General features: G+C 40.7%; 1 protein-coding gene across 1 annotated transcript in view; it reads right to left on the bottom strand.

The window, feature by feature from the left end:
* Positions 1 to 13,815, bottom strand: part of NT5E (5'-nucleotidase ecto) — a 45,210-nt gene that overhangs the window by 14,725 nt on the left and 16,670 nt on the right. The window contains exons 2-3 of the mRNA XM_033234512.1: positions 12,536 to 12,758; positions 8,399 to 8,587 (exon numbers count right to left, since the gene is read on the bottom strand). Coding sequence (XP_033090403.1) covers positions 8,399 to 8,587; positions 12,536 to 12,758 — 412 coding nt within the window. The remainder of the gene's footprint in view (positions 1 to 8,398; positions 8,588 to 12,535; positions 12,759 to 13,815) is intronic.

Genomic DNA, 13,815 nt, shown 5'->3' with positions numbered 1-13,815 from the left:
CAAAAATTATTGAAACACAGCTACCTTCTGGTTCTATCACCATGGCCTGTTAAAATGCAGTGGCCAAAAGAATGGGGTGGAGAGAGAGATTGATTTTCATTTTGGCACGCCCATGTAGTTCCATTTACTAACGGTGTTCTTTTCAGAAGTAACAACTTTGTTTCTTGAGGTTAAAAAGGAGGTAACTGTGACCATACATTGATGTAGTCCTGATATATAAGCATTTGGCCAGAGTTCTTCCTACAGTGGTTGTCAGCTGCTGTGTGAAAGGCTGTGTATAGTTGATGAGTTGTCTAAATGAACAGTTCCCTTGAGTCATTCCTTCCCATCATGCTGGTGTGCAATGCAGTGTGGAGTACTTCAGATAAAGCTTAGAACCTGGAGGTCATCTGGAATGGATGGCCAAAGCTCTGGTTCCAAATCATGACAGAGTACTTGGAGAGTGTCTTACAGATGAACAATCATGAATTCCTAGACATAAATGTTTCTTGGCCTGGGGGAAACATATACTGAGGACAAGAGAAATGAGTGAAGAATACCTACGCTGCTTGGGTTAAACCACTGAATTCCTGGTTTCTTATCTTTTAAAAGTAAGAAGATACATTTAGTCATTTGTGAATTTAGCTTAGATTCTCAAATTTAGGATATCTTTTTTTTTATTTAACAAAAATATGTATTACAGTTCAAGTTTAGGACTAGTGGCTAATTTTATAGGGTTTAGAGGGACTTTAAAAATTTGTTATAAAAGTAAAACTAGCATTACAGAATATTTGGCAAATGCAGAAGAAAAAAATTATTCATAGTCCTACTGCCTTTAATATAATTTCTGTGAATTAATATGTATGAGAAGCAAGGAGGGGGAAATTGGTGTCGGAATACATTTTAAGGAGAAACCATTTTGTTCAGTGAAATACCTTTATTAGATTTCTTCAGATAGGATATATCCTACTGGTTTCTATTTCTCTAGCTCTCTCTTTCTCTCTCAATACTGTATATATAGAGAGATAATACATGAGAAGAACTGGGCCCTAGAACATAGTAGGTCTAAGATAAATATGTCAGTTCTCTAATATTCTCTCTCTATATATACATATGTATATAATATATTTAACAGATCAAATATGTCTAATATAGACATATTTATACATTCTATTCATATATTATCTCACTTAATCCCCACAACTCTCTAAGGTAGCCATATCACTGTCACCATTTTAAAAAAAGAAAGCTGATGCTCAGAGTGGTTGAGTAACTTGTCCAAAGTCAGACAGCTAGTGGTGGCTGAGCCTGAGAGGAAACCAGTTCTTAGAGTTTAAAGCACTTTCCAAAACCCCATGCCACTTCCCAGTGAAAGTTGGAGAAATGAGATCCTTTGCAGAAGACGATCCAGCAGCAAAGTTAAGGAAACACAAACTTCAGTCCTGGTAAGAGATTCGTACCTATGAGTAGGCTTAAGACTTCACAGTAGCTGGCCATCACCTTTCCTTATAATTCAACCCTGCCAAATGACCTTGGACTGCCATTTGTTCTGTAGTCATTCATTTTAGATTTTGATTTTGGATAGTCTCACTTCATCTTGGAAAGCAGTTTCCTGAGACAGCTAAAACGGATCAGTGTTATGTGGCTGCAAAAATTACAAACCAGAAGGTTCTGGCTTTGCTCTGTAAAGGAAGCAGGTGCTCCGGCTGGGCCATGGCCAGAAGTTTACTGAAAGGACCCAAGAGGGTGACCACCAGTACAAGTAAGTCCTTGTGCTTACCACATTCAAAAAGACCAGGAAAGCAAAGTCTTTTTTTTTTTTTTTTTTTTGAGACAAGGTCTCTCTCTGTCACCCAGGCTGGACTGCAGTGGCATAATCATAGCTCACTGCAGCCTCAAAATCCTGGGTTCAAGTGACGCTCCTGCCTCAGCCTCCCAAAGCACTGGAATTGCAAACACTGGGATTGCCAACATGCCCAACCACACTCAGTCACGAAATTATCTTTGAAGCTACCACCCACACCTCTGCCCCTTCGCTGATTCTCCCCCATCACTTAATAAACACAGATGTCAGCAGTTCTTATCAAATGCCCAAAGGAAATGGTTCTTTGTCGATGAGTGTTTCCCTGTCTTGTGAATGTTGTAAGTAATAACATTGTTTTCTTGTTCTAAAAGGCAAGATTATCTAAACTGCAAGGATGAAAATTAATGGAGAGATGAATAATGATTGTAAACACCAACAACAGTCTTCCACCCTCTTTACTTATTCTTATTATAGCAGGGATGTATCCATCCCATCAGACTATGCACCAGCCTGACGGCAGCATAAAGAAAACGCAGCAGGTGCTTGTCATCTGTCTTAGTTATAATTACACTGTAGGCTCCATTTGTTTTAAGAGCAAAATTCTGTGGTCATTAAAATTATTTCTTTAGATACATGAAAAGTTTTGAATTTTATATTCAATATATGTGCCTAAATCCAGAAGCAATGGAAATTAGATAATTTTTAAAAATCTGATCAATCAAATAAAGAAATCTTACTTTTTAAAGAAGTTGCACTTGTTAACATCCATTTAACAGTACTGGATACCTGCCTTCCAGTGTCAGCCACGACACAGTCAAGGGTATAATGGACACTTCCAGGCTAGCAAGGAGAGAAGTGAAGCCTGCTGGACTGGGAGGGAAAGACGAATTCAAAAGACTTGAGGTTTCATAAGGCTGAAGGTGAGCTCTAAAAAAATAAGGGAGTGAGAAAGCTTTATGGCTAGGAGGCCTGTGATAAGATAGTTGAGAGTGGAGGCAGGGAAATATGAGGTAGAAAAGGGTAGGGTCCCTGGCAATGGCTCCACCCTCAAGCCTGGACCCATGGCCCAAAGTGAGAACTTTATATCCCCATTTTTCTGCCCGAATGTTGCCTTTTCCAAATCACCCTGGCCTGCCCTGTCCCCTATCCTGTCCTCATAAAAACCTCAGGCTCCACTGGCAGTGGAACGGCAGAGAAGGAGATAAGAGAAGAAGCAGCTTGACATTGGTGAAAAGCAGCTTGACTTCAGAGGGATGGCTTGACGGTAGGACCTCGGAGAGGAGTTCAGCCGGGGATGGCCTAATGCCAGGAGGAGACACCTTCCCACACCATACCCTTTCCAGTTCCCCATCCCACTGAGAGCCATTTTCATCATCAATAAAATTCTCCACATTCACCATCTTCAATTTGTTCTTGCAAGCTGATTCTTCCTGGATGCTGAACAAGAGTTTAGGATACAGAGGGCTGTCACACTTAACTGTTAAACACTTAAACTGTCCACAGACAGCAAAGCTAAAAGGGCACACTGTAACACATGCCCTCTGGGGCTCCAGGGGTCACAGATACTCACTTAGATGCTGCCGCGGGGCTGCACAGAGTTCTACTCCTGCCAGCACCCAGAAGCACTTGTCCCAGCCTCTGCACGCGCTCACCTATGTGTTCTCCCTCCGGTGAGGAGTTGAGAGCTACAGGATGAGTAAACAAGACAACCCTTTCATGAGTCCCATGAAGGGGTCAAGGGAACTATCCCATTTCAGTTTTGGACATGGAGAAATTGTGGAGATAATCAAGTCTCGGCCTGTGGCTCCAGAAGTGAAGTTGCTGAAATGGAGTGGAGCTGTCAGTCACTGGGTTGAGGAGATCAAGGGACTCTGAACTTTGGGTATTGGATCAACTACCCACATGGACACTCTGCCAGGTGAAGGCAGGAGCTGGAGTGGAGAAGAAGATAGGAAATTGGGTACTAAATTCTCAGTGATGTGGGACATTGCTTGGAGGTGATTAGATGAGAGTGATAAGGGGGATAGATGGTCTGAGCCTCAAAGGAGTTAGAGGAATAAAGTTCATATCAGTAGCCTAACAAAAGTATGAGGTATTCTACCAAATTGTTTATATTTCCCCAAATCCTGAAAAGTAAGCTTTCAGGCTGTATGTATGGATGACTTTCTATATAACAGGATGTTAGAATGGGAAGGATGACAGAATTAACAATTCGAATCTCTTTACCTGGAGGCTATGGAAACTGGTGCTTATATTCACCCAAGGCCACAGCTAGCCAGATTGATTTGCAGAATCCAAATATTGGATTAAAATATTTAAAATAGTTAAAATATTGGGAGGCGAAGAGAGAAACAGCATCTTTGGAGTCCCTTCAAGGACAGCACAGAGAATGGAGTGCCCTGGTGTACCTGCTGCAGGTACTTTTTACTACTTTTTTCTCTAAAGGAAGTAACATGGACCAGTTCGTGACTCTAGGATTTAAGATTTTTAGAGAAAGCGTTTGCATTTTAGCTCTTATCTTTGTAGCTTTATCATTTTGTAAGCCTCCTAGAGGGAGCCTTCACTCTGATGTTAGACTGGTCAGCCAGTGCTGGGGTTACCTGCATATGCATGGTAGTTGGAAAGGAAAGAAACTGGAATAACTTTCAACATTTGGAAGGGATCCGTTCATGCACTGTTTTAGTCATGCCTTATTTGAAGCTGAGTTTTAAAAAAATATGAGCAAGCTACAATACAATAAAATTAATGTAATGGGTGGTAACCAGCATTTAAAAAAATCAAATAACAGAAGAGAAAATATGAGGGTGCAATCCATGAGCTTTGGAAAGGTTTTCTTCCATGTGTGTTTGTATATTGGATACAGTGTGTGCAGAAATGATTCTCAGTAAGATTTAAAATTCCAAGGGATGTATTATTTTAACTGTATTTTTATTAACTAATCATATTTACCAGATTCATTATTTTAATGTCATTCTAATTCCATAAAATTATTCAGCAGAGTTGTTTCTTAAGGCCAGGAAAGTTTATTTAAACAGGCAAACATGCCTCATGCCTATTGTGTCCTGGAATTACCTTTAATGTTTTTGTTGTTGCTGTTGTTGAAATAGGGTTTCACTCTGTCATTCAGACTGGAGTTCAGTGGAGCAATCATAGCTCATTGCATCCTCAACCTCCCAGATTCAAGCAATTCTCCCACCTCGACCTCCTGAGTAGGTGGGACTACAGGCATATGCCCCCACACTTGGCTAGTTTTTTAAAAATTTTTTTGTAGATATGAGGTCTCCCTATCTTGCCCAGGCTGGTCTCGAACTCCCGGGTTCAAGCAATTCTTCTGCCTCAGCCTCCCAAAATTCTGGGATTATAGGCATGAGCTGCTGTGCCTAGCCACCTTTAATTGTTATGTTCACTCATCAAAACGATGAGTATGAAAGTGGAGATTTTCATCAGAACAAGTTTAATCTTGGTAAGCAATCATGAAATGTGAAGTAAATGACTAAGTCTTGGTTATCTCAGTTTTCTCAGAGACTGTAATTATTTACTTCAAGATTTACAGATAAGCAAACTCTAATTTTTATCCTCAAATCTTTCTTTCATCCAGTCCTTCATCATTAACTAAATTTATCTACTTAGCAAAGGCACATACAGTTGGCTGTCTCTCTGTAGGTTCTGCATCGTTGGATTCAGCCAACCATGAACAAAAAATATTTTCTAAAAAAGGATGGTTTTATCTGTACTGAACATATACAGATATTTTTTCTTGTCATTACTCCCTAAACAATACAGTATAACAACTATTTTCATATCATTTACATTGTATCAAGTATTATAAGTAATCTAGAGATGACTTAAAGTATATGCGGAGATATGCACAGGTCATATGCAAATACTACACCATTTATGTAAGGGACTTGAGCATCCATGGATTTTGGTATCCACAGGGAGTCCTAGAATCAATCCCCCACAGATACTAAGGCATGACTGTACTGTTATGGGAACAAAGGATAGGCTACAGAAATAATGGGAATCTGGGCATGGTCACCCAATCTTTTCAGGTCTCTCAGGGCACACTCATTGATGGACATGCACCACAGGCCATGAATGATCAGTTGTTGCTGTTGCTGTAAGACAGCATTGATTAAGATGCAGTAAAGACAAGTCAGGGGGAACATAAGAATGTTCATATCTGAATGAAGGGGTGAAACTCCTTTGAGTGTTCATGCATTATTTTGGTCATGTCTCATTTAAAGCTGAGGTTTTAGAAACATGGATTAGCTACAGTACAAGAAAATAAATTTAATGAGTGATAACTGGCATTAAATGAATAAAACAGTAAAACAGAAAAGTCAGGGTGCATTCCAGGTGCTTTGTGAAAGTTTTCTTTCACTTGTGTGTGTGTGTACTTTTGTGCATTTGTATGTGAATGCACACACACATATACGTTTGTGTGTTTTGGCTCCCTGTCTACAATGTTCTTCTTACTATGGGTCAGAGTTTAAACATTTTGAAACCATTACTCTAAAGGAAGAAGGGGGAGAAGACATACCTAGCTCCCACTGTGTGTCCAAGGGTGCTGACACTGCCTCAGAGAAAAGCTAAGGTTTGGGTTTTCACAGGTCTTATCCAGTGAGCCAGCACATAACTAAAATAAGAACAGCTAACATACTAGGCCCTGTGCTAAGGCCATTTACCTATACATTCATTACACATATTAAGTCACAGTGACCCTTTATGATAGGTACTCTTGTTACCACCTTCATTCCACAGATGAGGGTAATCAGGCATTGAAAGGACCCCATCATTAGTGGTAGAGTCAGAAGGACTTCATTGAGTCTTCACCCCTACCTGGTGCTTCCCAATGACCTGCTGCAATTATTTCCTAGTCTTCACTCTATTAGTTCATTTAACCCTTATGGAGTTGTTGAAGCTGTTTGATTGCAATGTTATTCATGCTAACAATGTCCGGTGCTAGGCGTCATCCTCATCACATTTATGGATTGTCTGCTATGTGCCTGGGGCTGTTCTCGACATCTTATGGACATCTTTTCCCATGGAACAAAATTTACCATTCTTATGAGTAATGTAAGTGCCTAATCTATTTTAGTCTTATCTGTCAAAAAAAGAAAAGCCCTATTACTGGTCATAACCCATAAATTGATTTCACAACCTCTCAGTTTAACTCAGTTTGAAATGATTCCTTAGCCTGTGTTTACCAATAAGTAAAATATCTGTGAAGGAATTTAGTTAGCACACATTCATACTGGTATTTTCTTAAGTGAAGACTAACTTTAGTTTGTGAGTTATGATTTTGACTGACATATTTTTATGAGCAAGCAACCTCCACGACACTGCATACCAGAATATAGCTATTTATAGTTTATAAACTGCTCTCACATATTTTTACATCTCATATAATTTTCACAGTAACGTGGAACTTTGAGCATGATCATCCCCTATTTTGAAGGGAAGCTAGCAGATTCAGAGAGGCTAAGTGACCTGCCCAAAGTCATTCAAGTGGATCAGGAATGGGGACTTTTCACCCAGTACTGTGTTTCTTTCCTTTTTATGATTTATGTCTTGCTTTCTGATTGCAAAAGTAACATGCATTCATTATTGGAAAATACTCCAAAGTACTAGAAAGAAAATAAAAATTACTTTCTTAGTGATAATTCCTTTTAATGTTTTTGGGTATTTCCTACTTATTGTTTGGGGTATTTTGAGTTTTGCTTTTTATCAAAATAGCATGGCCTTTGACAGCCCACATAAGGATGGTAGAAGCAGGAGCCTCTTCAAAGGGAGGGCTGTTCCCACACCAAAGCCTTTCTTGCGAGTGCTGGTAGACAGAAGAGCTGTTTATCAGCCTCTTCTTCCCTCCCTTGGGCATACTTCAAAGATCTATGCAGTGCAAGGTGGGGGAAGTGGGAAAGGTGGAACCAGATTCAAAAGTTTTGGGACATTATAAGTTTAAAGTGGAAAACTCACAAAAGAGTTATTCTATTGAAAAGTACTTAACACCAATCTGAGAGAGAAAAAAATAGAGTGGTGGGGGTAGTCAGGTAGTGGGTAGGAAGAGTGCATGCTCTCCTGAGGACCCAGGGTCATGTGGCTTCCAGGATACTTATATTCCTAGTCTGCAAGCAGAGTTAGGACTCACACTCAGAGTTCCAGCTTCTGCTACCTGTGCAACTTACAAATCAAATCCACCTTGAGTTATGAAGGCCCTTATTTACATTATTTTGTTTATGCTTAAAGTTTTTTATATGACATGTTGCTTTTTGATAAGAATCTATCATAAATGACTTGGTTGGGGCTCAATAGTCTTTTTGTTTTACATATGTGTGGTTTATGTATGTTTTATACATATTTTATGTCATATATTTATTATATACATAAATATATGGAATTGACTTATCATGAAATCAATAAATTTCTTAGTAATGTTTGTGAGTAAGATTTACACATGTTCCCATTTAATGTATATTACATATATATTATAGATCATATAATATACATTACATATTAAATAGCAGTAAAAAGAATAATAACAGTTACAAAGGCAAAAGAGACAAAGTACTTATCTGGACATTCTGGCTCGTGCAATCCTTTTGAAACAATTACCTGTGTAAAGAAATGTGTTGGAGTGTCCTCCCACCACGACGTCCACACCCCTCACTTTCTGAGCGATGAGTTTATCCGTTTCAAAACCCGAATGTCCCAGTGCAATAATTTTGTTCACATTTAGAGTTTTTAACTTATCTACTTCAGGTTGTAATGCAGTGATTTCATCTTCAAACACTAAATTTGTTCCTAAGGAACAAAATAAATAAAATGGATATTTATTAACAATTTTTATTATATTACTTATTATACATATTAACATGCAAAGGTTAAACACCTTAATTTACTAAAGTTCAAAAGTTAGTAAAACCAAAACATATTTATTCATTAAGTACAAAACCCCTAAGAAGTAAATAAAAATTCAAATCAATATCCTTGTTACATTTACTTTATGTTGTATTAGTTTAAGGTTATGGATATTGTTTTGCTCGAACTTGGTTGCAAACTGTGAGGAGGCTTCAGATATTGTTTTATATGTTTGTACATCTCAACTTCCACAATACCAATGCAGAAAATGCCTGAGCATGTAAGCATGATATACAAAATAGTATTAGCAACTCCAAGATGTTGGTTGGAAACTTGGAATAATCAGTGTTCAAATTTAAAACTGTCAAGAAGGTAGTCCTTGAATGCCTATTTTAATATGGCAGTTGATAAGTTTGTCTTGTTCTCTTTAATGCCAGCAGGCCAGGCACAGTGGCTCACACTTGTAATCTCAGTACTTTGGGAGGCTGAAGCAGGCAGATTACTTGATGCCAGGAGTTTGAGATCAGCCCAGGCAAAATGGTAAAACCCTGTGTCTACTAAAAATACAAAAATTAGTCAGGTGTGGAGGCACATGCCAGCTACTTGGGAGGCTGAGGCAAGAGAATGTCTTGACCTTACCAGGCGGAGGCTGCAATGAGCCGACACCATATCACTTCACTCCAGCCTGGGCAACAAGAGCGAGACTCTATCTCAAAAAATATATAAATAAATAAATAATGCCAGCATTGGAGCATTATTGAGCTCTGCGTTAATAATGGGGGCCTCATCTAAATGTTGCTGGCACTGGGATAGTGTACATTCTTCCCTGGGTGCTTATTACTGCTCATAGGGGTAACAAACGATAGCCTTTTGGTATCCACTGTCAAGCATGGCTCTCATTGTGCAACCCAGGTGCTCTGTGTGCAGCAAGACAACTGGTTCCTCCCATTGGCTCTGTAGCCACACTTGAGCAAGCTTTGAGGTTTTATGGCTATGACTGGCATGAAGGTGACTGCAAATACAGACATACTGCCCTGAAGTCATGTCTGGTACTCTGTGACAAGGGAGTCCTCCAGTAGATCCAGACTCTCTTATGCTGATTTCTAAGAACCAGCACTAAACAAGGAGGGGAGGGTGGGAGAATGACATCTCATTAAAAACTTTCAAAATGCAGGAGTCTCCAATCTCCACTTTGAAAAGTACTAATTCAAAGAATAACAAGATTATTAGAAATGGATCCCTTGTTCCACTGTGATGTTTAGGAGTGTCTGTGTGCTTCAGCAGGGGAACTCCTGAGTCCTTAAGATTAGCCAACTCCGCAAGTGCAAGTTATCATGGAAGATAATTCGTGGCTGACATCATAGCCAGGGAGGCCCCAGAATTACAGTCTAATAATTAGCAGCTCACAGATGTGCTGGACTGGCAAGGCTGCCAGCAACTCATAGGCAATCTTGACAAATCAAGAGTTGTAGTTTTGCCACCATTGTCTATCATGAGAACATCAAGGACAATCAGCCTCCTACTGGTCGCCCCAAGAAACCCAGGGCTCCCCGTTGCCCCTCAGTGCTATGTTGCCTTCTATGTGAGCCTTTCCTTGAACATCTCTTTGAAACAAGGTGCACCTTCCCCCATGCTGCACTTGCCATCCTCCTCCTGCTGAAATCTTCTCCACAGCCTTACCACCTTCTGACACACCAAACCATTTACTCATTTATTGATTCCCCTGCTAAACATGTAAGCTCCAGTGGGCAACTTCTTTTTTTTTGGGTCAGTGTCCCTGGTGCCTAAAACAGTGCCTGGCACATAGACAAGTACCCAGGGGAATGACTGAATGTCAAGAGTATGCTACCATCTTTTGCTTAAGGTTTGGCTGCCAAGAAGGAAAAAAAAAAAATCAGAGAAATGCCTCCAAAGTCAAAGGAATGTATTCTTCTATTGTATCAGAAACCTCACAGGACCAGGCATCCCATATATACAAAACATGGGTTATATTTCAAGATGTCACGAGAAGAGTTGTATTACAGGTATTTCATGATCTAGCTAAAATAAATTAGATTAAATGTGCTAGAAATACAAGTTATACCCCTGTGGGTACCCAGTCCGCTAGGACTGGGAGGACTGGGCTTGATTAGGGCCAAAGAACTATAGGAAGAACCCACACCAGGCTGCTGGACCTGTGGTCTTGGAAGAAGCAGTGCTCCTGGAAACATTCTATTCCACGCCATCCCTTTCTTGCACATTGGGCCCTGGAAAATGCAGCCCTCTCTTCCGGCAGCTGCTGGAAACAGCATTGTCGCTTTGCTCCCCTCTCTGTTACAGCCTGGTAAAGGGCTGGTCAGAGTCCCAGCTGGGGCAGTTTGATTTCTGGAGGCGCTGTGCCTTTCCACCAAGACCTCCACCTCCTACCTCCTTATGGGTGCCTTTTAAAGAAGAGACAATGCTTTCCTCTGAATCACACCTGAACTTCTCAGCCCTACAATCAAGCCCTGACCCAACTTTCTAGCTTTTCCTAGTCAGAACCCATGCTCCAGGAAATGGAACTACCTGCTGTTCTGTGACTGTGGCCCCTATACCTTCCTGCTCTCATGTATTCATCCCAGCAATGCTTCCTGAGGACTTACCATATGCCAGGCATTGTGCACAGTCCATTGGGCAATAGTGAGACAGCAGAGGTTGCTACCCTCATGAAGCCTGCATCCTAGCATGTGACCCTGACCTCACTTCTGGAATGTCCTGTGCCCCAGGGATGTTTTACGCAGCTCTCAAGGGGACCAAGGAGGTCAAGTGAACGTGACCCCAGGGTGGGGTTGGGGGGTTCTTTAGCAAGTCCTCTCACTCTTCTCACTGACCACTCCAGCCCCAGCTGCTCCATTCTGCCTCCATCTCTGCCTCCATCTCTGCCTCTATGCCAGCTGCAGGACCCGCTCGCTGCTCTCAGCAAACACAGCTAACTTTTCTGTTGTTGTTTCCAATGGCCTGGACTTATTTTATAATAACAACAATAAATATATATTTTTGAATTGTCAATTATATGTCCTTTATCAGTTATTTCTTAATGAAATCTCATGTTTCTAGATAACCCTAGCTCCTAGTTTCCCTTTTTTTCTTCAAATATGGAAAGACATTTAATTTGGATAATTTAAAGAAAATGTCATTTTTGTGCTCATCACCAAAGTGTTTCAAAAAGTGTTCTTATAAAGTGCCTCAAAATAGTTTCTTGAAGGGTCTTAAGATTATATATGTGTGTGTGTCTTATGTGTATGTATGTGTATGTATCATATATGTATGTGTGTATGTCTTAAGATTATATATATTATATGTACATGTATGTATATATGTCTAAAATGTATATACATACACATATATGTACATATGTATCATAAGACCACTATATATATTTCTGGGAAAGTCAGATACAAGAATGTCATTAAAATGAGATAAATAATGAAAAGTGAGAAAGGTGAGTTAGCTAGACATGTAATAATCATCCTAGAAAAGGAGCGATAAGGTAAATTGAGGTAAAACCCCAGCTCTGGGCTCATGGCTCCACAGGAGAAGGGCAGTGAGTTTTGAGGCTCTCATTCTCTAGTAAATGAACCTGTACTGTTTAGCACTGGCTATAAACTGTCTCCTCTTTCCATTTTGAAAGCACTGAATTAGACAAAGATACTGTTTTTGTCAACAAAGTTCACTGAGCAGAAGAGGACATCTCTTTAAGAAGTACCTTGGAACAACAGCATAGAATTTACCAGATTGCTTTGATCAGTATTATTCTAAGTGCACTATTTACCCAGTTGTTCCTACTTTTATCTACAGTCCATAAATATAATGCCAAGCTGTGATTTAGGGCATCTGTTTTCAAGCAATGAGTGCTATAAAAGTAGAAAATACCTGGATTTGAGAGAAAAGGGGTTTCTTTGGAAGTGTATCCAACGATTCCCACAACTTCATCACCAACAGGAAGAACTTTATATGGCAAATAAAGTCCTGATATTTGAGATGCTAGTGGCCCCTTTGCTTTAATGTTTGCACTCAGAATTGGAAATTTGGCCTCTTTGAGGAGTGGCTCAATCAGTCCTTCTACACCATTATCAAATTCATGATTTCCCAATGCCTAGGTAAAACGGAAAAGAGAAAAAGAATTAAGTACTTTGCAATTTTCAATGAGAGAATACTTTAAAAACATACATTAGCCCAGTATCTCCCAAAACTGACTAAGCTTTGCGAGACATATTCCATGATTTTGTATCCTCCTCACTTGGGTCAGGCCCAGGGACATTCAGATCATCATACTGGTTGAGAACTGCTACCCAGGTGTCACACCACCTAGGAAAGGTGGTTTGCCAATGCACATACACAACACCTGGAGAGCTGGCCGGGGTCCACTGCCCACCATCTCAGATCGGGGGCAGGTTCCAATGTTCACATTTACCAGCCTTGGCCCAATTTTTCCATGTTGTTTTTCTCTCATAAACCCACATTTTAGACCCCATCATTCAAGCCGCGATCTGCTGGAGAGAATGATTAACATCAGCAGGACGTTAGCAAAAGGCAACCTGAAAGGTACGCTTGGCAGAAACCAAAGGCCTCCTTCCTCATTTCATCTCCTTGGTCATCATTCACCTAGGTTCCCACAATTGCTTCTTCCCAAGCACTCCTGCCATCCTCTAATTCTTCTGGGAAGATGAAGATCCTCAGTAGCAGGCAGGGGCTAGCGTCTCCATATGTTCCAGTGTGGCTCTGGCTTCCTCCTCTGGTCAGTTCTGGGCACCATTTGCTCCAGTCCTAGCAGTTTCACATTTGGGGAAGAACTCCATGGTGAAATGATTATGCAACCTTCAGCGGGTTCTGAACCTGTTCCCAGCGCAGGACTTCAGGAGGAGCAGGGATGGTGACAAGCAATCCTTCTTAGCTCTCTGCCATTCCTCACTGGTTGAAGAGTGGCTGCTGGGTGCAAAACCACCCATTGTCTGTCATTGTGCAGCTCCCCATAGTGAGTTGGGGGCTGGGGCGGGGGGACTGGGGGAATCCATGCAGTGGCCCCAATGACAAAGCATGACATGTCAGGTGGCTTCCCAGAAAACCTTCCACTCCTTCCTCCATTGGCCTCCTGGATACACCCATCTCCTCTGGCCCGCTACCTACCTGCTTTGGCTGCCACGGCTGGTTTG

This window comes from Trachypithecus francoisi, unplaced genomic scaffold (assembly GCF_009764315.1).
Source record: "Trachypithecus francoisi isolate TF-2019V2 unplaced genomic scaffold, Tfra_2.0 Lachesis_group15, whole genome shotgun sequence".
Classification (NCBI taxonomy): Eukaryota; Metazoa; Chordata; class Mammalia; order Primates; family Cercopithecidae; genus Trachypithecus; species Trachypithecus francoisi.
Note: the sequence above shows the minus strand (reverse complement) of the source record. Positions and strands in the feature narration are given on the sequence as shown.